Source organism: Astatotilapia calliptera, chromosome 4 (assembly GCF_900246225.1).
Source record: "Astatotilapia calliptera chromosome 4, fAstCal1.2, whole genome shotgun sequence".
Lineage (NCBI taxonomy): Eukaryota > Metazoa > Chordata > Actinopteri > Cichliformes > Cichlidae > Astatotilapia > Astatotilapia calliptera.
Genome location: NC_039305.1, coordinates 25804010 through 25831499, shown reverse-complemented (window position 1 = coordinate 25831499; position 27490 = coordinate 25804010). Strand labels below are relative to the sequence as shown.

General features: G+C 42.0%; 2 protein-coding genes and 1 long non-coding RNA gene across 3 annotated transcripts; all 3 read left to right on the top strand.

The window, feature by feature from the left end:
* The first annotated feature begins 1688 nt into the window (after positions 1 to 1688).
* On the top strand, positions 1689 to 5114 carry kpna2 (karyopherin alpha 2 (RAG cohort 1, importin alpha 1)). The gene is made up of 11 exons (XM_026165801.1): positions 1689 to 1774; positions 2000 to 2123; positions 2217 to 2357; positions 2786 to 2874; positions 2991 to 3259; positions 3390 to 3484; positions 3647 to 3910; positions 4018 to 4251; positions 4343 to 4525; positions 4615 to 4764; positions 4862 to 5114. Exons 2-11 carry the CDS (start codon positions 2067 to 2069, stop codon positions 4949 to 4951), a joined length of 1572 nt encoding a protein of 523 aa, XP_026021586.1. The 5' UTR covers positions 1689 to 1774; positions 2000 to 2066; the 3' UTR covers positions 4952 to 5114.
* Positions 5115 to 20492: 15378 nt separating this feature from the next.
* On the top strand, positions 20493 to 21773 carry LOC113020072 (uncharacterized). Its single transcript, XR_003272150.1, has 3 exons — positions 20493 to 20524; positions 21165 to 21454; positions 21564 to 21773. It is a non-coding gene; the product is annotated as an uncharacterized LOC113020072 (long non-coding RNA).
* A 1121-nt stretch (positions 21774 to 22894) lies between these two features.
* LOC113020071 (pleckstrin homology domain-containing family F member 2-like) lies at positions 22895 to 24740 on the top strand. The gene is made up of 2 exons (XM_026163745.1): positions 22895 to 23171; positions 23441 to 24740. The coding sequence occupies exons 1-2, from the start codon at positions 22925 to 22927 to the stop codon at positions 24034 to 24036; spliced, it is 843 nt and encodes a 280-aa protein (XP_026019530.1). The 5' UTR covers positions 22895 to 22924; the 3' UTR covers positions 24037 to 24740.
* Positions 24741 to 27490: the final 2750 nt, after the last annotated feature.

Below are 27490 nucleotides of genomic sequence, written 5' to 3'. Positions count from 1 at the left end.
TGGTTAATCTTTTTATAATTGTTTCCTTTTTATTTTATATGAAAATCCCAATAAATATAACCTCATGCTCGCTGATCCTGTACAGAAAAGTAACCGTTACAGTTCAAAACAATATCCAGTTGTGGTCAGGAATATATATTCACTTATCAGCACGGATCTCATGGGCTTGTAATGATGTCCTCGAACTTTTCTTTATCAAGGGTGGAGTGATTGTACAGCGTCTCTTTAATGACTTTAAAAATTGATTTTGGATTTTACTAATCCATACAAGGTCAAAAGTAAACACACATTCCCGCTATTATTTGGTTAGCAAGTTCCACTTCAGCCTGACCCTTTTGTTATCCATAAAGAAGTCCTTGGCATAGTTTTGGATATTTGACCACTCTTCTTGGCAGATGTTTATTTAAATTGGCTGATTTCCTGACTCCAGCTTTAAAGTGTATTCCACAAATTTTCAGTAGAGTTGAGGTCGGGGTTTTGAGGAGGCCGTTCCATAAGCTTAACATTGGCCTGTTCTATCTATTACAAAACCAACTGTGATGTGTGTCTGGGATCATTGTCCTGCTGGAACGCCCAGGTGTGTTTGAATTTAAGCCGGTTATTTATTTGAGCCGAAGTTGAAGAATCTGAAGGTCGTCCCCCAGAGCACGATGCTACCACCACCGTGCCTGGCAGCTGGTACAGTGTTCTTGGGTTTGAAAGCCTCACCTTTACCCCTCCAAACATCTCTTGTCACTGTGGTCAAAAACCTTAATCGCAAACAAGCAATTTTTAGCTGCGTTTGAATGTTTCCGTTTCGGAGCAGGGGCTTCTCTCTTGGTCGGCAGCCTCTCAGTCCACGGCGATATAAAACCTGTACTTATGTGCAACTGTTTAAACCCATGATCATGGATCCTGCAGTTGTTAAAGAATGCAACAAATTTGTTTAAATGTAAAATTATTCAGAGTTCTTCTGACTTTGATGAATCCAGTGTATATATCCTGTCAAATTATTCCTTTTCATGCTCGCAAAGAGAAACTACCGGTTCTAGTCGATCGTGATCACTAATGAAGCAGGCCAAATTAAAGGACGCTGTCGAACATTCAGCGCTACTTTTTAAAAGGTTTAAGAGAGTGCATGTATTCTTTTGAGCCTGTATTGATTACATATCCAACATAAATCCAAAACTTGTTCACCCAGTTCTTCTTTTTTAAAGTCATTAAAGATGTATGCTATACAATCATTGTATCCTGGAAAAAGAACATTTCAAAGAAACTATTAAAAGCCCAAATTTACCATGACATTCACGGCCATGATGTGTACATCCTCAGACCACACCTGTATTGTTAAACAATGGTTCATAATGTAACTTCCAGATTTATTGTTAATATATTTTATTACACGTACTTTTTAAATGTATTCTATTAAAGGTTAGTTAAGACATGGGAAGGTAGTTATTTTGTGGGGGTTGTTTCCCTGCAAGAGCAGCGTGATACTTGAACAAATATGCACAGATCTGGGAGCAGTGCTACCGTTCCAATATTCAACTCGAAATGTACAAAGTTGGCACAAAACCGACCCGCAGTCAGATCTGACGTGGTAGCGCCCAATACAGAGTTCTCGCGATATTTAAGTGACGACATTTCCTGTGTTCACCGTGATTTTTTTAAACGGCCCAATAAGAAGAGGCGGCAGGATGCTTCAGCTTGAACAGCCCAATCAGAAGGCTCCAAAGCAGGAATTTAAAGGTCTGTGCGGCGTTTTCGGTATGCCATAACTTCTGCTCGAGCACAGGTAAGCATGTGTTAACTCCTTAATGAGACTTTTAAAAGTGTTTTACGATTAAGTTTTGAAAAAGAAGTTGTTGTCTTTCTGCGTGTAGTTATTGCATCAACTGTATTTTCTACGTAAAACGCTTGCCCGATAGCTTAAGTCAAACAAGCAGTACCGCCATATGTCTTAATGCGCGATCACGAGGCGCTTCCGTGTGCTTAAGGACTTCTTCTAAATGTCTTTCAGGAATAAACACGACTAGAGGCTATTTTTATTTTTGCCCACCGCTGTTGACATTTCCTGTTACTTAAAAATGGCTGAGAACTCCCCCCGTCTGAACCAGTTCAAGAACAAAGGCAAAGATGTCAATGTGAGTTTCATCTGCACTATTCACAACTGCTCGCTGAACGGCAAGCTTGTGAGAATTGATTATTTTATTTATTGGTATGTGACATAAATGCAGGAGCTTCGACGCAGGAGGGTGGAGGTGAACGTGGAGCTGCGCAAGGCCAAGAAAGATGACCAGATATTCAAGAGGAGAAATGTGTCTGCGATGCCTGAGGATGCCACTTCTCCTTTACAAGAAAGAAGCCAGAACTGTCAGGTGAGCACTTGAAAGCATCATTTGCTGTTTTGCTTAAATCTGGCATTGAGTAAACAGAAAAAACGGATCTAGTCCCAACAGCTTGGTGCTAGTGCTGTGCAGTACTGCCAATTTTGATCTGATACTAGGGGCCTCTATTGCCAATATCAATAATCATTTTGTTTCAATGTCCACAAAACTAGAAATTGAGTGGGTTACATACTATCCTTTAAACTCGGTATCAATCTTATCGTGCTAGTCAATACCAATACTGCTGTTGGGATCAGTACCATTGGGATTGATCTGCCCATCTGTTAGGTTTTTGTATGGGTTGGAGTTCGTTCAGTGTGATATTCATTGTTAACCCACTGACATGTCAAAATATAGCAACACAAAATCCAGTTTTAAATTTGCATGTCCAATAAACTGCTTTCTGTTGTCCTGTGCAGGGGCTCAGGCAGTGGACGGTCGAGGAGATTGTCGCAGGAGTGAACAGTGGGAATTCTGAGTCCCAGCTCCAGGCTACACAGGCTGCACGGTAATGACTGTGCATTAAAGAAATCATCCTTTTTTCTTTTTTTTCCCTTCTTTTTCCATAAATAAAGGCTACATAACTACTGGCACAGTAACTCTTATGTACTGTTTTGAATACAGGAAGTTGCTGTCTCGTGACAAACATCCTCCCATTGACCAGCTGATCAGCGCTGGTCTCATCCCCAAGTTTGTCTCCTTCCTGGGATATGTGGACTGTCCTCCGATCCAGTTCGAAGCATCCTGGGCTCTGACTAACATCGCCTCCGGGACGTCTGAGCAGACGGCCGCTGTCGTGTCAGGCGGGGCCATTCCTGCCTTTATTAGCCTGGTCACATCCCCCCACCAGCACATCAGCGAGCAGGCGATCTGGGCCCTTGGAAATATTGCTGGTAATTAATATGAAAATATTCATATTTGGTTTTTTGTTTGGTTTTTTTATTTATTTTTATTTTAGTGGTGATAAAGTGAGGTTTGTTCATTTTTTATTTTTTTTAAAATATATTTTCCCCTCCTTTTTAGGTGATGGATCAGCTCTTAGAGACAAGGTCATCAAGCATGGCGCTGTGGCCCCTCTGCTCGGTCTGCTGGCTGTCCCTGACCTCAGTGCATTTAGTGTGAGTGTGGATTCTGTTTCTCTCCCTGTTTATATCTGGAGAAAGTTTCAAAAGTTTGACATGATCAGACTCAATCGTTTATTCTCCTCCTTGGCCAGTAGGTGGTTTCCCAACTCAAATATAACTGACCTTGTGCTCTTCTCATATTTGAAATCTTTGCAGGCTGGCTACCTGAGAAATGTGACGTGGACACTGTCAAACCTGTGCCGCAATAAGAACCCCTCCCCTCCTATGACAGCCATCCAGCAGATTTTACCCGCTCTCGTCCGTCTGCTACACCACGATGACCCGGAGGTGCTGGCTGACGCGTGTTGGGCTGTTTCATACCTGACAGATGGCCCCAACGACCGCATTGAGGTGGTCATCCAAACCGGTTTGATCCCTCGTCTGGTGAAGCTGCTTGGCTTTGAAGTCTTGCCTGTGGTTGTACGTATAAAGTCTTGCTTGAGTTTCTTTTATGTCGTAACTTCTCACCCAGTCCCCCTGATGTGCAGCGACTTGTTCTCACTGCATTTCCTCTCGCCTTTCCTCAGACTCCTGCACTCCGCACCATTGGCAACATTGTGACTGGGACAGATGAGCAGACACAGGCGGTGCTGGATGCTGGAGCCTTGGCCATGTTCCCCCCACTGCTTCGCCACAAAAAGGCCAACGTTCAGAAGGAAGCTGCCTGGACTCTGTCTAACATCACAGCAGGAAAGGACTCACAAATCCAAGAGGTCATCAACGCAGGCCTCGTTCCATACATGGTTGAGCTGCTCGCACGGGTATGCTTTTTGTGTGTGTATGTAAAGGTACATATTTTATACCCTTATTTTAAATTAAATGATCTATGTTCCTTATGAACTTTGTCTGCAGGGAGACTACAAAACTCAGAAAGAGGCTGTATGGGCAGTTACAAACTTCACCAGTGGGGGCACTGTTCAGCAGGTGGTCTACCTGGTTCAAGCCAATGTGATTGAGCCACTTCTGAATCTCCTCTCCTCCAAGGACAGCAAAACTATTCTTGTCATCTTGGATGCCATTACCAACATTTTCATGGTGAGTTGATATTTATATTTTTGCAAGATTCGATGATGGGGTTTTTTGTTCTGATGATAAATGACATCACTGGTGTGTTTTGATCTTAGGCTGGGGATAAAATCGGTGAGTCCGACAAGCTGAGTCTAATGATCGAGGAATGCGGTGGCCTGGACAAGATTGAGGCGCTGCAGTCACATGAGAATGAGATGGTCTACAAAGCCTCCCTGAACTTGATTGAGAAATACTTCTCTGAGGAGGTGGGTTATAGTCCTGGAGAGTGGTTTGCAAAATGAGCATTTCTGTGCCTTTTTTAACTTTAATAAGAATAATTATTTTATTTTTATTTTTTTAAAGGAGGAAGTCGTGCAGAGTGTCATCCCAGAAGCAACCAATGACGGCTATGCGTTCCAGATCAGCGAAAGCCAGAGCACTTTCAATTTCTAGATCGACTTCTAATACCTCTCCTCTCCCTACTGTACCATCATTTCTATTGTGCGTCCTTTGTTCATGTCTGTGTGATGTTTTACTATTTTTGTTTGTATGTGTTGTACATACTGTTTTAACATGGCTGATGAAACAAGTCTGTAAATAAAGTTGTCAGATCGTGTGTGTGTGTGGTTTTAGTTTATTGTATCTAAACGGAGTGCTGTAAAATGGTAAATGGCCTGTATTTGTATAGGGCTTTACTACTAGTCCCTAGGGACCCCAAAGCGCTTTACACATCCAGTCATCCACCCATTCACACACTGCTGTAGTCTGAATGACTACAGGGAGTGCAGAATTATTAGGCAAGTTGTATTTTTGAGGAATAATTTTATTATTGAACAACAACCATGTTCTCAATGAACCCAAAAAACTCATTAATATCAAAGCTGAATGTTTTTGGAAGTAGTTTTTAGTTTGTTTTTAGTTTTAGCTATTTTAGGGGGATATCTGTGTGTGCAGGTGACTATTACTGTGCATAATTATTAGGCAACTTAACAAAAAACAAATATATACCCATTTCAATTATTTATTTTTACCAGTGAAACCAATATAACATCTCCACATTCACAAATATGCATTTCTGCAAATCAGCGACCAATATAGCCACCTTTCTTTGCAAGGACACTCAAAAGCCTGCCATCCATGGATTCTGTCAGTGTTTTGATCTGTTCACCATCAACATTGCGTGCAGCAGCAACCACAGCCTCCCAGACACTGTTCAGAGAGGTGTACTGTTTTCCCTCCTTGTAAATCTGACATTTGATGATGGACCACAGGTTCTCAATGGGGTTCAGATCAGGTGAACAAGGAGGCCATGTCATTAGTTTTTCTTCTTTTGTACCCTTTCTTGCCAGCCACGCTGTGGAGTACTTGGACGCGTGTGATGGAGCATTGTCCTGCATGAAAATCATGTTTTTCTTGAAGGATGCAGACTTCTTCCTGTACCACTGCTTGAAGGTGTCTTCCAGAAACTGGCAGTAGGACTGGGAGTTGAGCTTGACTCCATCCTCAACCCGAAAAGGCCCCACAAGCTCATCTTTGATGATACCAGCCCAAACCAGTACTCCACCTCCACCTTGCTGGCGTCTGAGTCGGACTGGAGCTCTCTGCCCTTTACCAATCCAGCCACGGGCCCATCCATCTGGCCCATCAAGACTCACTCTCATTTCATCAGTCCATAAAACCTTAGAAAAACCAGTCTTGAGATATTTCTTGGCCCAGTCTTGACGTTTCAGCTTGTGTGTCTTGTTCAGTGGTGGTCGTCTTTCAGCCTTTCTTACCTTGGCCATGTCTCTGAGTATTGCACACCTTGTGCTTTTGGGCACTCCAGTGATGTTGCAGCTCTGAAATATGGCCAAACTGGTGGCAAGTGGCATCTTGGCAGCTGCACGCTTGACTTTTCTCAGTTCATGGGCAGTTATTTTGCGCCTTGGTTTTTCCACACACTTCTTGCGACCCTGTTGACTATTTTGAATGAAACGCTTGATTGTTCGATGATCACGCTTCAGAAGCTTTGCAATTTTGAGACTGCTGCATCCCTCTGCAAGATATCTCACTATTTTTGACTTTTCTGAGCCTGTCAAGTCCTTCTTTTGACCCATTTTGCCAAAGGAAAGGACGTTGCCTAATAATTATACACACCTGATATAGGGTGTTGATGTCATTAGACCACACCCCTTCTCATTACAGAGATGCACATCACCTAATATGCTTAATTCGTAGTAGGCTTTCGAGCCTATACAGCTTGGAGTAAGACAACATGCATGAAGAGGATGAAGTGGACAAAATACTCATTTGCCTAATAATTCTGCACTCCCTGTATAGTGTATTCAAAGTAATGGCTGTTAGTGAGTTTAAATGCTTTTTAAGAGTTTGTGTTAATAAACTTCCAAAGTCACAATGCATTAGTTATAAACAGGAGCCCTGGAAAAGCTATGTAGAGCTTACATAATACATATAGTATAATTTCCTAAAACAGATTCTTTTAAAAAAAAGTTCATTCCAAATTTCTGGACCTCTGCAGGTCATAGATTTCACAAAAAAAGCTTAGTGGATTTGATCTTTAAGTAGAAGCATGATGTGCTGACAGTATAACTTAACTGGTGGTTATTTGAATTGGCTTTGTATGGAGCACTAGAAGTGGGACACGTATTAGAATAAAGAATTTGGTGCTCCAATTGTGCAACAAAATATGCAGTAAAATGCCTAAAATTTTATTTAGTAAGACATTACTAAATTTATCATTTAAGTAAAGTAACACTAAATATTTCAAAATTAATCCAATAATTCTTTAAATCTGATGGATTTTGCAAAGAACTACTAACTCAAACAGTGAAAACATTTTAAAACCCATCCGTTCTTTTATTTCTGACCTTTAAAATGGTGAATGCAGTCCTCATTTTCAAATCCATTTCCCCACTGTTTCCTTTTCCTGTTAGCTCATGGATCATATTAGAGGCAAACTTGTGGTGTAACGGGCCCATCTATTAAATCTGCTATGCCCTGCAAGGCCAGCTGATGTGTGTCCATAGTGGGAGGTGGTCTATTAATCAACAGATACCTTTTGGTTTTCCACAGTCAGAGTTTAAAGATGGTTGGTTGCATCTCACCTAGTCTGTGAATTTTGGTGGTTAGTTGATTTTCTGGGTCCACCTCGGAAGTTGGATTGATGGGAAAATGTCATCAACCGTCAGTGATGCAGGTGGTCGCCAGTCTTCCCCATCCATCTGAAACGTGGCTTCTCTTTTAGACTGGTTTCCACTCCATAGTTGAAATATGTCAGACATATTATCTGAGACTGGTAGACCAGGCAATGGTGGCTGTTTGGTGAAACTGTGGAGAAGGACTACTGGCTTCTATGTGATATTTCATCTCCAGCACGGCCGTCTGTAGTCGCCAATTTTTTTCCTGCCTAATAGGTTTTAAAACCTCTACTGAAGCAGATGTAAGAGGGTGGTGGATATTATTGTTTTTAAGACGGATAAGGGTTAATGTTTAAAACTGCCTGCGCCCACCTCAATGCACATCCCCGCAGTAACTCAACCAGTAATTTTTGTGCCGTCTGACGAATAGGTTCAGCTCTGTTGTCTAAACACCAAGAAAAATTGTCTTAAGAAATCTGAAAAAATACCTCAGGGGTTGGAACAGGTCTCTCCAAAGGTTTGGGAGGTGACAGTGGCGAAGGAGCGAGCAAAGGCTGTGCCTGGGTAGTGACAAGTGGAGGATTAATAGTGTGAGATGGGTGAGACGCAGAAGAAACAAACATATCCTAGAGTTCAGCAATCTTTTGCACAATGGCATTTGACAGAGCATGTTTTGATGTGTGCTCAGCTTCTCTTTCTGTAGATCCAGAGAGCGACTCAGCACCTGAGTCCGCTGAGTCCATGTGAGCCTGATCATTCTGTCATAGTCTACAGTACAGACTGGACTCAAGATGCAGAACCCAGAAAGATTCAGTGAAGGTGTATTTATTTACGGTGCAGTGGGGACGGCAGAAGAAATGTTAGTCCACAGAATCATCTCCACACAAGGAGAAACCCACTCTCAGAGACCCACTCAGGATTCCCGCGGAGAGAAACGGAAGAGGTGAGGAGATGACACAAGCCAATGCATACAATACCTCAGACTATGAGCCAGTAACACTAACTAGTTCCAGTTCAACAACCATCTTAAACAGCAGGCAGCTGAGATGATTACCAACAGGTGAGTTTGTTATCTGCATCTTCAATGTGCACTTTATTTACATATACTGATAGCAGGATCGCTTAAGTACCAAGACAAGCACCAATCCATGTAGTACAATAAATAACAGCATTCTTTCAGTGCAAAACTACACAACCACAGATATCACTGCAAACCTTGAGTGGTCAGTAACTGTGCTATTAACCAGCTCATTAACGTGACAGGTAAAAAAACAGTTTTTTTCAAACCACTTCAAACGTCTCCTGGAGCTCAGTAGCAGGATATCTAAACATGCATCTGAACTACAGTTACCATTCTGTACACACCGCATTTCCACAGCATCCAGCGATACAAACCTCATTAGGGAAGTAAGATTTAACAAGTTATGTGAGAGTACGGAGGCACAATGAGACAGCAACAGCCAGAGATGCTCACATTAGCCACAACATTAAAACTGCCTGCATAATGCTGTGTACAAGCCCCACAGGGGTGTGGACACAGGCACCTTGGGATGTGAAGTCTAGCACTAGGATGTTGGCAGTGGATCCTTTGGGAGCTGATGGTTGGGGAGTGGGTCCTCAGTGGATCTGGCTCCAATGTGTTCCTTGGATTCTTAATTGTATTTTGATCTTGGAAGTCTGGCAACACCTTGGCTTGTTTGTTATGTTTCTCTGGCTGCTCATGTAGTCGGGGGCTGTCACTGTGAGGGAGTGTGCTCAGTCTGTAACAGTGTTTGGGCAGGTGGTCCACGTCAGGATTACTTCCACATAAAACCCAGACCCGTTAAATCCTAAATAAGTAAGTATAAAGGGCCACCTGGGAGGAAGTAAGTCAGGCATTCTGCAGGTTGATGCTTGGACTGCACAGCAGTGATTACACCTCTTTTCTTACATGTCTTACATCTCTCAGCTTGATGAATGTTACAAGTTCAGACTTTCTAAGGACATATGTGATATTTGAATCTTGCAAAGTACCTGGCTAATGTTTTTGTTAGCAGTCTCCAACAGTGCTGACATGGAAAAAAAAAACTTTGTTTGCATTACATTCAGTTTTTACAAATATATGAAAAATAGCTTTTAGTTAAAATCGCTGCAAAGGATTTATGTGGGGCTTAGCTATGCCTAACAGTTCTCTGATTGCCGACACAGTTTACTCAACTAAAATTTTTGGGGGTTTTTTGGTAACCTTTAAGTGCTGCAATTCAACTGCCTGAAACCAGCATGTGATCAGTCGCTATACTGCATTTAAAACATCAGCCGTGCACCTGTTGAATACAGAACAGCTCATTTGTGATCTCTATGAGTAAACCCAATGAGCATGTGTCCCCACAGACCCCACAGTGTTTTTATCTTGCTTTTCCCTGACACCTAGTGGACACTGATGGGCATGTGGTGTGTGATGTATATGATTGAATAGAAAAGCCAAAATTTGTGTGGGGTGTTATAAGACATTTCACAGTGTAAAACCACTCTGACCTATGGCACACTGCATACTGTGAAAAGTGTTAATGCTGTTTATTTACTTTATATACTGAACAGTATAACTACTGTATATTTTATCATCATTAGTTGATTAGTGTGTTTATTGGACTACAATTAGGCCTCATTTATACCAAGGTAAGCACTGGAAGTATCCAACTCATTATAAATTCATAATAAATGCTAATAAAAACTGGAAAATTGCAAAAAGATTTCTTTTAGTTTCCATTTAATGGCTGATCTGTTAGAAAGTAATGTATTTATCTCACAGCTTACAGAATGAGAGTTCATAGGTTAGGAGCTTTAGTGGCCCACATGTTGTGCTCAAGCATTTGCACTAAAAAGGCGATCAGTGTGTTTGTGTGCATTACGCTTGGACACTACACTATGTGTAATCTGTCCAACAAAACCGCTGCTGAGCTCTTCACCTCCTTTTAGAGTCACAGTCGCAGGAGCAGGGAGGAAATCAAACTCCAGCATGAAAGATGTGCCGGCTTTGCAAAACTCCTTTTTTCCCTAAGAAAGACCTGCAAGAGATTTGGAGGTGAGACACTGTAGTAGAGAGGCATCCCTCCTTGTTTACAGTGACAGGACTTAGGAGACAGAGGCATTAGCTACTCTGCTTATTCACATTTCTTAAATCTGTTAGTGTGATAAAACAAAGAGTACCTTGACCATTGCTTACGCCAACCATATTTTTTCTAGCCTGCTCCTAATATGTATTAAAGTCTGGTTACCATGTAGTTAGATGGATGCTAGGAGCTATTTTCTTACTGTAGTACCAGGCAGACTGCACATTTATATTTTATTATGATTGCCTTTCGTGCTATTGCAGCTATATGATGACCCAGAGGTGTTCAGGCTCAAAGCTCATTTAAATTATCTTCAATACTGTCAGTTTCAGCCACATCACTCAGGCTGCTAGTTAGAGACAAAATCCTCTGACTTGTATACAGTGAGTTTGTTTCTACCTCATTGTTCATTTCTGGCAGCTTATGGTAAATGGTAAATGGCCTGTATTTATATAGCGCTTTACTAGTCCCTAAGGACCCCAAAGCGCTATGTAAGAGTTTGCTGGCCATAAGCTGAGTGATCACAACTGTCCCCAGTTACATATAACATTTGATTTAAAAGCTCCAATTGTAGTTACTAGTTAATATAAAGGGACTTAATATTAAAATCCCAAAAATCAAATGACCCCCTATGGGCAAACACTTGGCAACACTGATAAGGAAAAATTCCCTTTTAACAGGAAGAAACCGCCGGCAGAACCAGCCTCAAGGACGGGCAGCAATCTGCTGTGACCAGTTGGGAGTGAGGGGAAGGAGACAGGACAAAAGACACACTGTGGAGCCAGAGTTTCATAATAACAAGTATAAACATAAAGACATGAGTGAAGAAAAAACTCAGTGCATCATGGGAACCCCCAAAAAGCCTAGGCCCAATTGCAGGCTGACTAAGGGAGAATCCAGGGTCACCTGATCTAGACCTAATTATATGCTGGTGTGGCACTATGTTAAAGACAGAGACATGAAAATAGTAGCCCCCCATTTTATTTTATACTCAAGGACATTTTCTTTTAGTAAGGCCACTGCAATGTAAGTTTTACTGTTGTATAAGTTCCGCCAGCAGAGGGCGCTCGGTCCTGTACGGGCGCTCGGTCCTCGGTAGCTGACGCTACACTAGAAGAAGTAGTGCCAGTGGTGAAGAGGCAGCGTGCGCGCCAAAGAGAACTGATGGTCTTATTTTTCTGTTTTTACAGTTTTCTGTAAAAATAAATATGTTGCACGGGAGATGAGTTGGCCCATCATTTCAACAGTGTAACATATTTTGGCGAGCCAGCCAGGAGGTGGCGCTAGTGAGTCAACACCATCACCAACCACCTTCTTTCCCAAGAGACGAACCTTCAACCAAAAGAAATGGAATCTCTGCAACCTCTGCGTGACGAAGTGAGTGCAGCCTTGTGGCAGTTGGAGAAAGAGCATCTTGTGGATGTCTGCAGGCGACTGAAATGTTCCGGCCTGGACAGCGCAGAGTCTCACAGCAAGACCAAGAGGACACTCATCAGGTTGGCAGAGGGCATGTTTGATGATGTGGAGAAAAGTGAGGAAGAGGATCAAGTGAAACAGTTTTATAAAGACATTGCTGTATACATCCAGAGACTAAGCAAAGGGGAGAGTCAGTCAGAAAGGGAACCCCAAGGCATAGAGTCTATGCAAAAGAAAGATCTTGAGAACACCGCATGTGCTACTCCAGTACATATTGCAGATTACTCACCCAGAGCCCGACCAGAGGCAACGCGAACTCTTCAAGAGGTAACACTGAAGAAGGAGTTTAAAATCTGTGGGCAGATTGGAGAGCATGGGCAGAAGGACAAGCTATCCTATCTCAGCTTGATTCGCCAGATTGAGAATGGGAGTGAAAAAGGGCACTCGGAGACTGAAATTGTGGAAGCGGTAATTAGGGCCATTAGTCCAGGAACACCCCTAAGAGACATGTTGGAGATTAAACGTGGGTTAACACTTAGCAAACTGCTCACCATATTAAAGGGACACTATAGGGTAGACAGCCCCACTGAGCTTTACCATCAGCTCCTCAATATCTCCCAAGAGCCCAAAGAAACTGCTTTAAACTTTGTATTTCGTGCCATTGAACTTAAAGAGAAGTTGTTATGGAAAGCGGCAAATGAGGAGACAGATGAACTGTATAGCAGAGCCACCATCCAGCGCAAATTCCTCCGCTCCATTGAAACTGGGCTGCTCAGTGACTCTATCAAGTATCAGCTACTGCCCCCCCTAAATGACATAACCATAACAGATGAAGAACTGATTGAGAAAGTCAATGAAGCTTCAAAGCTAGAAAATGAAAGATTTGAGAAACGGAAAAGGTCCACTGCAGCCAAGATTCCCAGGGTCCAAGAGCTCCAAACAGAATGCCAAACAGCCCTGACATCTGCTCAGAGCCCCTCCAAACCCAGAGAATCCCCCGCTACAGTGGCCATGACAACAGTGAAAAATAAAGAGACTAAGTCAGACACGCAGCAGATTATAGAAGAACTACGTAAAGAGATGAAACAAATGTTTATGGCTGTTATGGAAACCAGTCCCCGCCCCATGGCACCAAAGCAACGAGAAAAAGGCTGTAAAAAGTGCAAAGAAGAGGGGAAAGGAGAGAGCTGCCTGCACTGTTTCAAATGTGGGCGAGAGGGCCACTACTCCCGTGGATGCCGAGCACCGAGACTGCCATCGGGAAACGGGGAGGGACTACTGAGACGGGACCAACAGTAGTCCAAAGCCCACGGTCCCATAATGAACAGTCAAGCCCACCAACATCCTCCAAAGAAACTGCAACTGGTGTCCCATCAGCGATAACTGAGGTTCACTATCTACCCCCTCAACGGAAGTCACGGTTAGTAAGCCTGGTGGGAAACAGATGTACTGTGAACTGTTTTATGGACAATCACCCAGCTAAGGTGTTGTGGGATTCAGGGGCACAGTCCAGCATAGTAAATGAAAACTGGCGGCAAAACCACCTCCCTCACACAGTCGTCAGACCTGTTTCAGAACTGTTAGACAATGAGACGCTCACAGTGTTTGCTGCAAATGACACACCCATTCCCTACATTGGTTGGATAGAAGTCAGCTTCAGACTAGGCAGTGATTTGTCCCCAACCAGTGAGCTGCAAGTTCCAATATTGGTATCCAGTGACCCGGCTGTGGCCAGTGATCCCATCATTGGCTACAATGTCATTGAAGCTATCGTGAACCAGGAAGAAGTAAAGACCAAAGGAGGAAGAAAACAGCTAGCACACTATGTGAGTAAAGCATTTGAAATAACTGTACGCACTGCACATAATGTTGTCAAGCTTGTGCAGAACAGCAGTGAAGGCCCAGAGACAGGTGTGGTAAGGACTGGTGTAAGAAGAGTGCCTTTGTCAGCGAACCAAGTCACTACAGTTTATGTACGGGCACACGTTAGTTCACATGCCCGGGGCCAAGACATGCTCTTTCTACCTGATGGAGCTGACCCACAACCAGAGGGCATAATATTCAGTGATGTACTGGTGAAAATCCCAGACAGAAAAGTACCATATGTGCCCATCCCTGTGACTAACACCACAGACCACACCGTTTATCTGGAGAGCCGTAAAGTGATTGGATACCTTGAACCAGTAAAGACTGTATACACAGCTGGCATCCAGACTAAAGTAAATGAGCTGACACAAGAGAACAAAAATGGTACAGAGCTAAAGTCACACAACCCGAGTAACACACAGACACGAGAGAACCAACAGAGACCAAAGTCATGGGACCCACCAGTGGATCTCCAGCATCTGGATGAAAATCAGCGAGCGGATGCGAGGAAGATGTTGCGAGAGGAATGTGAGGCGTTTGCATATGACAGTGACGATGTCGGCTGCATACCATCCCTGAGGATGCATATAAGCCTCCATGACACAAATCCTGTGAAAAAGACTTACATGTCCATCCCAAAACCCCTGCACAACGAAGTGAAAGAGTATTTGCAAGACCTGCTTAACAAAGGCTGGATCACACCATCACGGTCCCCCTACTCATCACCTGTGGTGTGTGTCCGCAAGAAAGACGGCACTCTCCGCCTTTGTTGTGACTTTAGGGAGCTCAACCGCAAGTCAGTCCCAGACCGCCATCCAATCCCAAGGATCCAAGACATGTTGGATGCTCTGGGCGGGAGCTCCTGGTTTTCTGTGTTAGACCAGGGTAAGGCGTACCACCAGGGTTTCTTGGATGAAGAAAGCCGCCCCTTAACCGCCTTCATCACACCCTGGGGGCTCTATCAGTGGGTACGCATTCCCTTTGGCCTGAGCTCCGCACCCGCTGAGTTCCAGAGAAGCATGGAGCACTGTATGGCAGGCCTCAGAGACACTATCTGCCTCCCAAACCTGGACGACAACCTGGTGCACAGCAGCAGCTTTGATGAACACTTGGAACATATCCGCCTTGTCCTCCAGCGTTACAGAGAGCATGGTGTTAAGCTGACCCCAAAGAAATGTAAACTGTTCAGGCGAAGTGTGAAGTTTCTGGGAAAGCTGGTAACAGGTGAAGGCTACACAATGGACCCGGCAGAGTTGGCCCCAGTAATGGCGTTAAAGGAAAAGACACCTGCAACCGTCGGAGAGGTACGTCAAATGCTTGGTTTCCTCTCTTATTACAGGCCTTTCATCCCCAACTTCTCCCGTATAGCCCATCCACTCTACAGCCTGCTCAGCCCTCCATCTTCTGAGAACTCTGCTCCAGTCTCAGTCGACAAGTCCAAAAAGGAAGTGAAGAAAAGTAAAGGCCACTTACCATCACGGGCGCCCATTCAGTGGACGACCTCCCACCAAGAGACATTGAACCAGCTTGTAGATGCACTTACAAGACCCCCCATTCTCGGGTACCCCGACTTCACAGAGCCTTTTGTGTTACATTGTGATGCATCACAGGTTGGGTTAGGTGCTGTTTTGTATCAGCGGCAGCAAGGCAAGATGAGAGTCATAGCATATGGCTCCCGCACCCTGAGTCCAGCAGAGAAAAAGTACCACCTGCACTCTGGCAAATTAGAGTTTTTGGCTATGAAGTGGGCGATTTGTGAACGTTTCCGGGATTATCTGTACCATGCCCCATCGTTCGTGGTGTACACTGATAATAACCCACTAACATATGTGCTCACTACTGCGAAGCTTAACGCCACAGGTCACAGATGGGTCGCGGAGCTGGCCAGCTACAACTTCACCATCCGCTACCGTCCAGGCAAGACCAACGCAGATGCTGATGGGCTGTCGCGAATGCCGCTGGACATTGACAGCTACATGAAGAGCTGTACAGCTGAAGTTGGACAGGAAGCCATAAGCGCATCAATGGAGTCTGTAACGGTGGAGGAGAGAGACTCTTGCCAAGGCGTTGGAGTTATCCAGGTGAGTGCTCTGAAATTAATCAAAGATTCTGACACTACCCAGTCTTTTACACCAGACCATATACGCAGAGCCCAGGAGGCAGATGAAGTTCTGGCAAGAGTGCTCTGGTATAAGTCGCTGGGTAGAAGACCAAGTAGAACTGAGGTGAAGTCAGAGCATCCTGCAGTAGCTGCACTACTCAAGCAGTGGTTGAAGCTTCACGTCGACCAGAATGGTGTCCTGCGTCGCCAAACATCACGGCGAGAGCAGCTACTGGTCCCTAAAGCCTATCGTTCCCTGGTTTTTAAAGAACTCCACCAAGACATGGGCCACTTAGGGGTGGAAAGGACGCTCGACCTGATTCGAGACAGGTTCTACTGGCCGCAGATGGCGGAAGAGGTTGAACACTTTGTTACAGAAGAATGTGAGTGTCTTAAGAAGAAAAAACCGAGTAAGCAGACCCGTGCACCTCTGTCCTCGATCCAGTCCACTTACCCATTCCAGCTGGTGTCCATAGACTTCCTTCACCTGGAAAAGTGTAAGCAGGGCTACGAGTATATACTTGTTATCATGGATCACTTCACGAGGTTTGCCCAAGCCTATGCAACGAAGAACAAAGCAGCTAAAACAGTCGCTGACAAGCTCTTCAATGATTTTGCACTCAAGTTTGGCTTCTCGACCAGACTACACCACGACATGGGCAAGGAGTTTGAAAACAAACTCATGGCAAGACTGAAAGAACTCTCTGGTATCCAGGGCTCCCACACGACACCCTACCACCCACAGGGTAATGGACAGGTGGAGAGATTCAACCGCACCCTGCTGTCCATGTTGCGGACCCTGGAGGACAAGGAGAAGGATGATTGGAAAGAGTCGCTAGCTAAAGTCGTCCACGCGTACAACTGTACGAAGAATGAGGCAACAGGCTACGCCCCATATTACCTCATCTTCGGACGTTCCCCACGCCTGCCCATCGACTTGCTCTTCAACCAGAAAAGGGATGAAGCTCATGTGGACTATGATGACTATGTTAGCTGCTGGAAAAAGAGAATGCAGGAGGCGTACACAGTGGCTTCTCAAACTGCTACCAAGGAAGCTGCTCGAGGCAAAGCGTATTACGACAAGAAAGTTAAAGGGAGAGATCTTCAGCCTGGGAATAGAGTGCTCCTCCGAAATCTCACTCCTCGTGGTGGTCCCGCGAAGATCCAGTCCTTTTGGGAGAACCAAGTCTACAAAGTGAAGGAGAGGAAAGCAGATGACAGTCCAGTGTATGTGATCAGCCCTGAAAATGGCCAAGGCAGAGATAAAGTGGTGCACAGAAATCTCCTACTGCCCTGTGACTTCCTACCAAGTGAGAAGCCATCAACACAGACTGTTCAGCCCCAAAAAGACTCGCCGACTGTGACAAGGAAGAAGTTCAGACCTCCGCGTAGACAGCAGCAGTCAGGGAATGGCGACACATCGGATGATGACGACAGTGGCACCTTCCAGTGGTACCTCAGGCCGGTTCCAGGGAGACGACAGAGACAGACTCCGCTTAACCCTTTGGCAGAGTCCTTCCAGCCTTATCTGAGTCTCCACTGTCAAGAAGAGGATTTGCCACTACAGAGCGAAGAGGATTTGCCACTACAGAGCGAAGAGGATTTGCCACTACAAACTGAAGAGACTGGGCCTGGGCAGATCCAAGGCCCTGAACCTGACAATGACAGGCCACTGAGTGGTGATGCTGTGACTGACATTCTAGCTGCAACTGGTGGTGCGACTGACTCCGTGAGGCAGCGACCTCAAAGACAAAGACAGCAACCAACGGTACTGAGCTATGACACTTTAGGTCAGCCAACTTTGGTTCAGAGGAACTGTACAGTGACTATGGCTCAGGTTATTGACTGTAATGGCTTCTGGAGACCATGGGCTGTGGGAGTGTGTTAAAGCTATGGTTGAATAGATGATGCACACAGAAATGTCAGGTGACATTTAATTTTGTGGGGGAGAGTGTGGCACTATGTTAAAGACAGAGACATGAAAATAGTAGCCCCCCATTTTATTTTATACTCAAGGACATTTTCTTTTAGTAAGGCCACTGCAATGTAAGTTTTACTGTTGTATAAGTTCCGCCAGCAGAGGGCGCTCGGTCCTGTACGGGCGCTCGGTCCTCGGTAGCTGACGCTACACTAGAAGAAGTAGTGCCAGTGGTGAAGAGGCAGCGTACGGCCTGCGCGCCAAAGAGAACTGATGGTCTTATTTTTCAGTTTTTACAGTTTTCTGTAAAAATAAATATGTTGCACGGGAGATGAGTTGGCCCATCATTTCAACAGTGTAAGAATGTCTTTCTCCCAACTCCAGATTAGGAGCTGGTTCCACAGACACCATATAAGATGCCACACGTGACCAAGCTTAGCCAGTTACAAAGGTATTTTGTGCATCTGCATTGTTCAAAAACGGCAATAAGCAGCAATGATTATAACAGAAATTAGAGTTTAATACAACATGGACTTTGGTGTTTGTTTAGCTTATGCAAATTATTATTTGACATGTCATTTGGGGGTATGCAGCAGTGAAGCTCTAACATGACGAGCCCATAAGTTGACACGTCTTTTATTACACTGACCTTGATGCATTGTCCTGGTTTTAGTTCTTATGATTTTATGTGAACATGTTGGATATTTTTTGTCGTTACAATCACTGTGGACAAGTTATTCAACCATGCGAGTGGTTTAAGTAGTTTATGGACATATGAAAGGGTTTGTTATTTTTTTAATGTTTCATGAACTACTAACTGATGTCTGCATTACTGTCATTTTTGTGTATACCTGCAGCTTACTGTGCCCGATCACCTCAAAGACCATAATTATTGTAAGAGAAACACTGCATGCCAGGCCCGTGATGCAAAGAAACCCAGAGCCAGCAGGAAACAACCGTGCTGCAGCAAGGACCAGGTTGGATGTGTAAAATTTCAGGAACAGAATCATTTGAGGGTTTTGGAGTTTGGACTTCATTGTGGTTCATCAAATTTAGATTTTTGTCTTGTTTGAAAAAAATGAGGTCGCTATTAACTACTGACATTCCCTTGTGTGCTTCTGACCAGGGGCGGAGCGTGGGGGTGGCTTACTGGGCTTAAGCCCGGGTTGTTTTGTCAGAAGCCCGGGGTATTTTGGAGTGCAATTTTTTCATAGTTAGATGCCTGGCTGACAACTGTATAAAACAAAAAGTACACACAATATTCGAAGCACATAGTGCACACTGTGGGAATTTACGACTGTGCGTGAATCCCCCCCTGATATTGGTATGATCCAAGCTCAGGCACTAAGCGACTGAGCGAGGGGGCGGGGCAGCTGCTGCCCGTCAGTGCGCTGTTGGAGAGACGGAGCCAGCCATACTAAGGAGAGCTTAAGTTTGACCAGGTACCAAAGCAAATCATTCGTACCGTACAAATAATGTAAATATGACGGTGCATCACGAAAGATTGATATCAAACTGATCACTTGACCAATATTACGTTACTTGCTCTTCAAGTGAATCAACAAATGGCGAAATGAAAAGCCGAACAAATGCTATTTTTTTTTAGAGATTCTTAGCTTACGTGTGTTTATTTCATATTTTCAGTTCTTACCCTCCCCGACTAAATCGGTTTCAGTTATGTACTGAAATATAAGAATGGACATTAGAGGGTTCTTTCAAAGAAAAACTCAGGTAAATGTTATTTTATATATTATGCTTTGTATGTTGTTCAGTATATTTGTATGCAAAACAAGAGGAATTTCAGTACACAGCAGGATATTCACATTTGTAACCAGATATTTACACTTTAGGGAGAAAACATAAAACATTTTTACTGCACAACATCAATTTAGAGTAAACTTTTGTTTTAGATAAATATTGAAATATCTTTTGAATTAGTTAAATGTCACAATAAAGAGAGACAGAGCTTTCTGTTTTTTATCACTTTCATCAAATTTAGGAGTACATGTACACTAAGTTTATTGTTAATTAATAAGAAAACTCCAGACGATTCCATTCTGAGCTGAAGAAGCTTCTGATAGGTTAGTAGAGTCCATGTGAGTAAACAGGTGGCACAGCTGTGGATGCATATAAGTCAAAACACAGAGCCTGTTTCTTTGACATGGGAAAATCAAGAGATGTCAACCAAAACACCAGGAAAAGAACTGTGGAGCTCCATAAGTGTGGCTCAATTTTGAATACAATTTGGTGCCATTTGCAATTAAGAAATACAGACGATTTCTCTCTTTACTCTTAAAGTTAACAAATATGTTTTTTATATTTATCAATCTAAAAAAATAAACATTTAGTCTGATTTGATGTTACAATTAAAAAGTGTTTGTGTTTTTATCTGAAGAGTTTGTAAATATCTGTATATTTGATGATTGTCAGCACAAAGAGGGAGAGAGGAACAGAGAGGGAGATGGAGAATGAGGACAGAACAGAGATGAACAAGAGCAGGTGAGACACACATGTTAGTCAAATGGTTGTTTACCAAAAGTATCACCGTATCATAGGTACTCATGTATCTCATACCTAGTGTTTCTTTTTAGGTTTGTTATTTTTCAAATTCTATATTTATTAAGTTATGAAGGCTTGTTTGCACAACAAGGCTAAATAATTATATAAACCTTTCTCAATCTAAATATTGTACTTTGGTAAAATTAAAAAATAAATGTAGTGCAGGTCTATGATGATTTTTAGTGCTACTATCATCTAGTTCTGATTCTGGTTCTGTCTTGGTTAAGTCCCAAGTAGTGCTGATTTTGAACTGTTGTAGTCCTGTTTTAATTCTGGATCAGTTCTTGGTCTGGTTGAATTGGGGTTTAGTCCTCGTGTCTTGATACAGCCCTGATTTTGTTCTGCCTTGCTGCTTAATTAAAAAACTAGTTTAAGGTGTTCTGCACATGTGATATATATTTTTCCCTATATGAAGTCATTCTTTTTTGAACAAAACTCAAAACAGAGCCAATTAATCTTTCAGTCATTTCTACCCCCCCCCCCCAAGGGAAAAAAAATCCCACATGCATACTATCCTTTTGGGCTAAGCCCCGGGTGTTTCAAATGTCTGGCTCCGCCTCTGCTTCTGACCTTTCCCCAGGTTGTTAATTCAACCCAGAGGCCCCGGCACCGTGACAGAAGAGTCAGTCAGCCCCGGAAAAGGAAGCGAAGCCCAGCATCCAGTTCTTCCCGACCTCCAAAGACCTCAGTGCCTCCCTCTGCAATCTCACATGATGACCTGCCAGTGTCAAAATAATTGCCCCCCAGACCCGAGCCATGCAGTACCGACCACCAGCCAACCAGCTCCAGCTCCAGCCCTTTAAAAATCCACAACCTCTCAGTGGAAGATTATCAGCGAGTCTACCATGAGGTGGTAGATAGCATGCTGACGTACGTTTGTCTCCAAATGTCCTGTCACTTTTTTAAATCGCCAGCTCTAAAATGGTTACAGTATGGTTTTTGACCACATGCATCATTTTGATTGAATTTCTTCTTGCAGGTCCAAGAATGGCCGCAAACGTCCCTACAGTTTAGAGCTGGGGAGAAGTATTAAACAAAAGCTGTGGGAGAGACTGAATCGTCCTATGGTGGAGACATCAACCAACGAGGACGGACTTGAAGAAATTGACATTGTGTATGGGCAAAAAGTCAAAATCCCACAATATGATTTTCTGTAAATAGTTCACATGTGACTTTGATTAAAATATAATTTCTGCACAAGTTTGTGTTTCTGTGTATTATAGATATATTCCACTGTGTGTTTGGACAACTGTTTAAGGTCACTGCTGAGAAAATTCATAAAACCTTCATAGGACTTTTATTTTGAAAAATCACTACTTATATTATTATTTATCTGACTCAAAAGGGCTCATTTGAAGTCCTTCTTGACCATGATATATATTCAGGCACTGTGAACAAAACATAACATCCAACTTTAATTCACTCGCGCCTTTGTCTTTTTAAAGACAACACATTACTTAACTTCCTTGAATAAAGTGCAGAATGCTAGAGATTTATGTCATTCTGTTTGCATACTAAATATTCAATAATCATTCATGTTCTCTAATGACCGGTGCCCAGTGTTGTGCCAAAAAGTGATCGTTTGCCAAAGTGATTTCTGGTATTTGCCAAAAAATAATTGATGGTAACAGATGTAAATGACTTGCTGTCATATAATCTGTCAAACGTTTCTCTCATGAATGAGATCAATTCATTTTGATCCAAAAAGAAACTTCCTTTCATCAGATGTGACTTTTATTCAGCTTTCATTTATTCAGGTAAAAAGTGTCGCTGACATTAAAAATGTCGTTTTCAAACGAGGTCTGGCCTGGAGGGCTGCAGAAGTTACAAAAAAATCACAGTCCTTTAAAAAACTGTGATGTTCTTCAAGTGGCCGAAAAGGACTGGATGGATCTTTATAATGTAGGTACAATAAAGCAGATTCATAGAGCTGCTTTAAAATTTGATATAACATATAACCCATTTTTAAACTCTGTTTACTGCAGCCTATTTAACAATATAAGCAACTATATAAAAACATAAAAAGAGATCTAGACATAAAAAAAACACGCAAAAAGTGATTGGCATACGATCACTTTTTGGCACATCAGTGCAGCGAGGTTGTAATTGCTGCTTGTAACCATCAGGGGGCAGTATCGCTAGAGTGCAGTCTTGGAACCTGTAACGAGAATCACCCTTCATTATCATTAGAGTTACATCTGCCTCACTACTCCCTTTTCTTGCCTTCCAGTATAACATGTTTGTCACTTGGCCCGCCCCGTTACATCACCACCAATAGTTTAAAAAGGCACTCTGGAGTTCAGACACTATCAAGCTGCACAACTTGTTCACGCCAAAGAAATGATGGATCACCCAACCTTTGAACGAGAGAACCAAGAGCGTGTGCAGGCGGTGGAGAGTTCATTCCATCAAGCAGGGAAGCCCTTGTCCAAGCCGGGCCGGATTCTAATCGGAGAGGGAACTGTGTTTAAGCAGGGTCGCAAGAAGATACAGCAGAAAATCCTCTTCCTCTTCACTGATATTCTGGTGTACGGCAGCATTGTTGTGCCTGGTCGCTGGTACAAAAAGCAGAAGATCATCCCTTTAGGTGAGACATTCATCTGCGTTTCCTGCAGCTAACCTACTGTGAGAAGATTAATGTGAAACTGCCAAAAAACAATTTTATGACTGAAGAGAAAGAAATATAGACAAAAGCTTCAAGAAGAGCCAACACTATTGAATACTGTCCATAATATGACTGGCAAGTAGAAAATAGCAAGTGTGCTGTGCTAATTTAACTTCATATGTTCAGCTTTCTGCTCATACCATTTTATCCATGTAATTTTTATGTTGTTATCAAATTCACTATGATTTTAGAGGACATTGAGCTGGAAGACCTGGAGGACAGTGACATATTCAAGCATCAGTGGCTGATCCGAACACCGAGCAAGTCTTTTTTTGTGTCCGCCCCTTCATACGAGGAGAAGAAGGCCTGGATAGAGCACATCAATGAATGCCTGTCCAGCCTAATGCAGGGCACCAGCTGCAAACCTTCCAAGAAGTTTGCTGTTTCCTGGATTCCTGATCCGGCTGCTTGCAAATGCATGCGGTGCCTCTCTACAAAGTTTGGTGGGGTCAATCGTCGACACCACTGCAGGAATTGCGGCTTCTTGGTCTGCAATTCATGCTCCAAGCAACGTGCCGTTATCGATCACATCCACCCCACTAAAAAGCTGAGGATCTGCAGTTTCTGCTACAAGAATATTAATGAAGAGAAGTTTCGCGACAGGGGAGACAGCGCCGGGAAAAGCAGCTCAGAGGAGGAAGAGTTTTGTCCTTCTGGTGAGGAAAATGAGAAAGTGGAGGAAGGAGAGATAGGGATCTATTCTCCCAGCAACTGGCTGGACACCAAAAACGGGACTTGGGAACGACTGAGGATTTATGATTACCCAAAGTCAATACCATCACAGTAGCCAATAAACTGCAACAAAGACACTTTTGAATGGATTCAGATTACAGAAAGTTGATTTTCTTACATGAAGTTACATAAATGTAAAGATAAATGTGACGACGTATTATTTGTTTGTTTCTATTTGTGTTTTAATCTTAGGCTGTACACGCAACAATTTGCACTGTAAATAACAAATCAGGAGTGAGTCGAAAAAATCATTTTAAAAAGACAAGAATATATCATCTTTGTACATATTCAGTGCCATTAACCATGCTAGTTAAATGAATAATGCTCCATCTGCCTGTCACTTTGCTGCTGGAACAGCTGAATTTCACAATAAAGGATATTTCTATTCCAAAAAGCACTGTCTTCTCCCTGTGCATGTGACTCTGAATGCATGTTTCTTTGTTTGAATGCATGTAAAGTATTTGCATCCAGTATCTGCTCTTTTGCTGCTCCTTAACCTCAACAATAAAGTGCAGATAATCAATTTGTGAGAGATGTTATTACAACACTGAAATCTCATCATTTAGTAATAAGTCCTCTGTTTAGCCCTCAGAGTCTTATTGGAGCATATTACAGTGTTTTCTTTTACTTCTGTGACTTTTTGGGGTTTTTATTGTGCAAGTCAAGGTCAGTGAAGTAACCGTATATAGTTCCTCACCCACAGTATACATTTTTCCAATAAGCATGTATATAAAAACCATTCGGGAAAACACATAGAACCTTTACAGCACCATTGATTTATCATCATTTTTCTTCTCACTGGCATTTTTCATAAATATAACATACAAACATACATATCAAACTGTAGCACGTCCTAGTGTTACAGTACTTGATGACGCTGCTCTAATAATGCGGTAATAACAGAATGTGGCTAAACATTTACACTTCTTTTCAAAGATTTAAGTTCATTCTAGTTAACTCTCTGAATCGAGCACATCCTAATACAGTAGACAGCTCCAAAACAAAAGCGAGTACATTTTTGAGTCAGTCAGCCAGTTTTGAAAGAACAGTAAATCGACTGAAAGCAAAATACTGATGTAGAAATTGTAACTATGTAACAAGAAGTAGACAAATTGCCTTCTAACTAGTGGTGGTTTCTGCACATTTTTTGTATGCAACTCAATTAAAATTAAATAAATTATAAATATTGAATTATTCCGTTAATTTTAGCAGTAATAAGACTTACAGTAAAAGTAAACACCAATATATGTGATTTAAGTATAATAAAACTATTATAAGGTCACAAAAAAATAAATGAATAAATAAAATGATGTATAAATGGGTCAAATCTGTCACTGGATCACTGTACAGTGATATGCAAGGTTCTGGCAACATCAAATATCCTGTTTACCTATGTTCTATGTTTATTTATTTATTTATTTATTTATTAGGAGTGTTTTTTGTTTTTCTGGAGTTTTTTTTGTTTGTTTTTTGTTTTGTTTTGTTTTGTTTTGTTTTGTTTTGTTTTGTTTTGTTTTGTTTTGTTTTGTTTTGTTTTGTTTTGTTTTGTTTTGTTTTGTTTTGTTTTGTTTTGTTTTGTTTTGTTTTGTTTTGTTTTGTTTTGTTTTGGAGATATCATGGCTCCTTAGATCCGTCTGGTCAATGTCTAATACCTGCTGCTAATTTTAAGTAAACAGGTCACCATCTTTATACTACACATTTCACTAATTTCTAAAAATTAAACAATCTTTTAAGTTTTTCTAATGCAAGGGTTTCATTAAGTTACCCCTGTTTGATGTTATGATGACCAGTGTTGGTCAAGTTACTTGAAAAAAAAAATTAGTAACTAATTACTGATTACTTCTCCAAAAAAACGTAATCCCGTTACTTTACTGACTGCTTATTTTCAAAAGTAATTGGTTACTCAGTTACTTAGTTACTTTTTAAAAACATGATACACAACCTGAATAGGCAATAAAGCAATAGACCTTTCAGCCCAATTCTACTTTTTCTGCATAATACATCATACAAAATGTAATCAAATAAAAAAGTCTCTTTTCAAAACTTGTTTTATTAGTTTTAATCTTTTAACTTTGTGCACATTGCATCAAGCAAAAATTAAATTATATGCAACAGTCTTTGACAATTAAACCTATTTTCTGCATATTCCAGAATATAAAATAAGATATATTTTTTTCTGTTTACACTCACTCTTTCAAATAGATGCAAGTAAAACACTCCCTTACTTTACTCATTACTTGAAAAAAGTAATCGGATTACAATGATACATTACTTGTAACGTGTTACTGCCCATCTCTGATGATGACAAGTGTGTGAGTAGCTAAGGCCAAAAACACCCAGTTTCCTGAATTCTTGAAGAACGCTGAAGTTTGAAATACTTCAGGCTGATCGAGCTGATGCAGTGAGATCACTGCATTATCTGCCACATAACCTGATCTTTGCTGATTGACTGGAAGAAATTCACCTGGTTCTACGAAATCACAGTGAGTCATAACGAGGTCAATGTTGATGTCCATTTAAGTTACCAAAAATGGCTCCTTGTGCAGTGAAGGGTTTATTAGACTGAGAGGCAAACTGCTTCTCGCTCAGTCACGTGGAATGGTTTCCACAGAACCCATTTAATATCAGCACTAGTACTGATATACTGGTCAACACAGAGCATGAAGTACAAATAAATACTTGTTGGTTTAAGAAAAAAAAACATGAATCCCTTTTGAGAAGTTTAATAGAAGTACAGCCACAAAGACTAGAACACCTAGTGTTCAAAAGTAAAATTACCACATTGTCGGGATGCTTGGGGCTTCCCATGCTTTAATTACAATATGATCAGACACATAGAGCTATTTGTCTGTTTGTATATCTGTCAGCGAATTTCCTGAAAGTGGGTGAAGAGGTGGAGCATGAGGAAATGAAGATCTTGGTACAGATTCAGACTGCTTATTTGAAATATGAAATATTATGCCACTGGCTTTGGCAGATGATGTGCTGCTTTAACTGTTGAAAGTTTATCCCCTCACCTGTCAGTATCTTGGATATATTTGGCATTCTTTTAATTATTATTATTATTATTATTATTATTATTATTATGTATAGCAGATATGATAATGTTGGGGAGTAATATTAATTGCTCTTTGAGGTTGACTGATTTATGTGACCATCCTGTGAGAGAAGATGTGTTTTTCTACCCTTCTGCTACCAGCCTGAAGGCCTGTCTGTCTGTCTGCGAGCCAACAATGATTAAATGATAAATGGTAAATGGACTGATTCTTATATAGCGCTTTTCTACTCAAAGCGCTCTGTCATGTCATAACATGTCATAGTTTCAGGTTTCTGCAGTGTATTTGTTCTGTTTGATCCTTGTTACATTGGCTGTGTTTATGGTTTTTCCAGCCTCCGGCCTGAACGTTTGTCTTCATGTGTTAGTTTTTCATGTTTTTGTCATTTCCTGTTTTAGTCTGTAGGTTAGGTTTTTTTCTGTCTTTTTCAAGCCTTTTTCCTGCTTTTGTTCC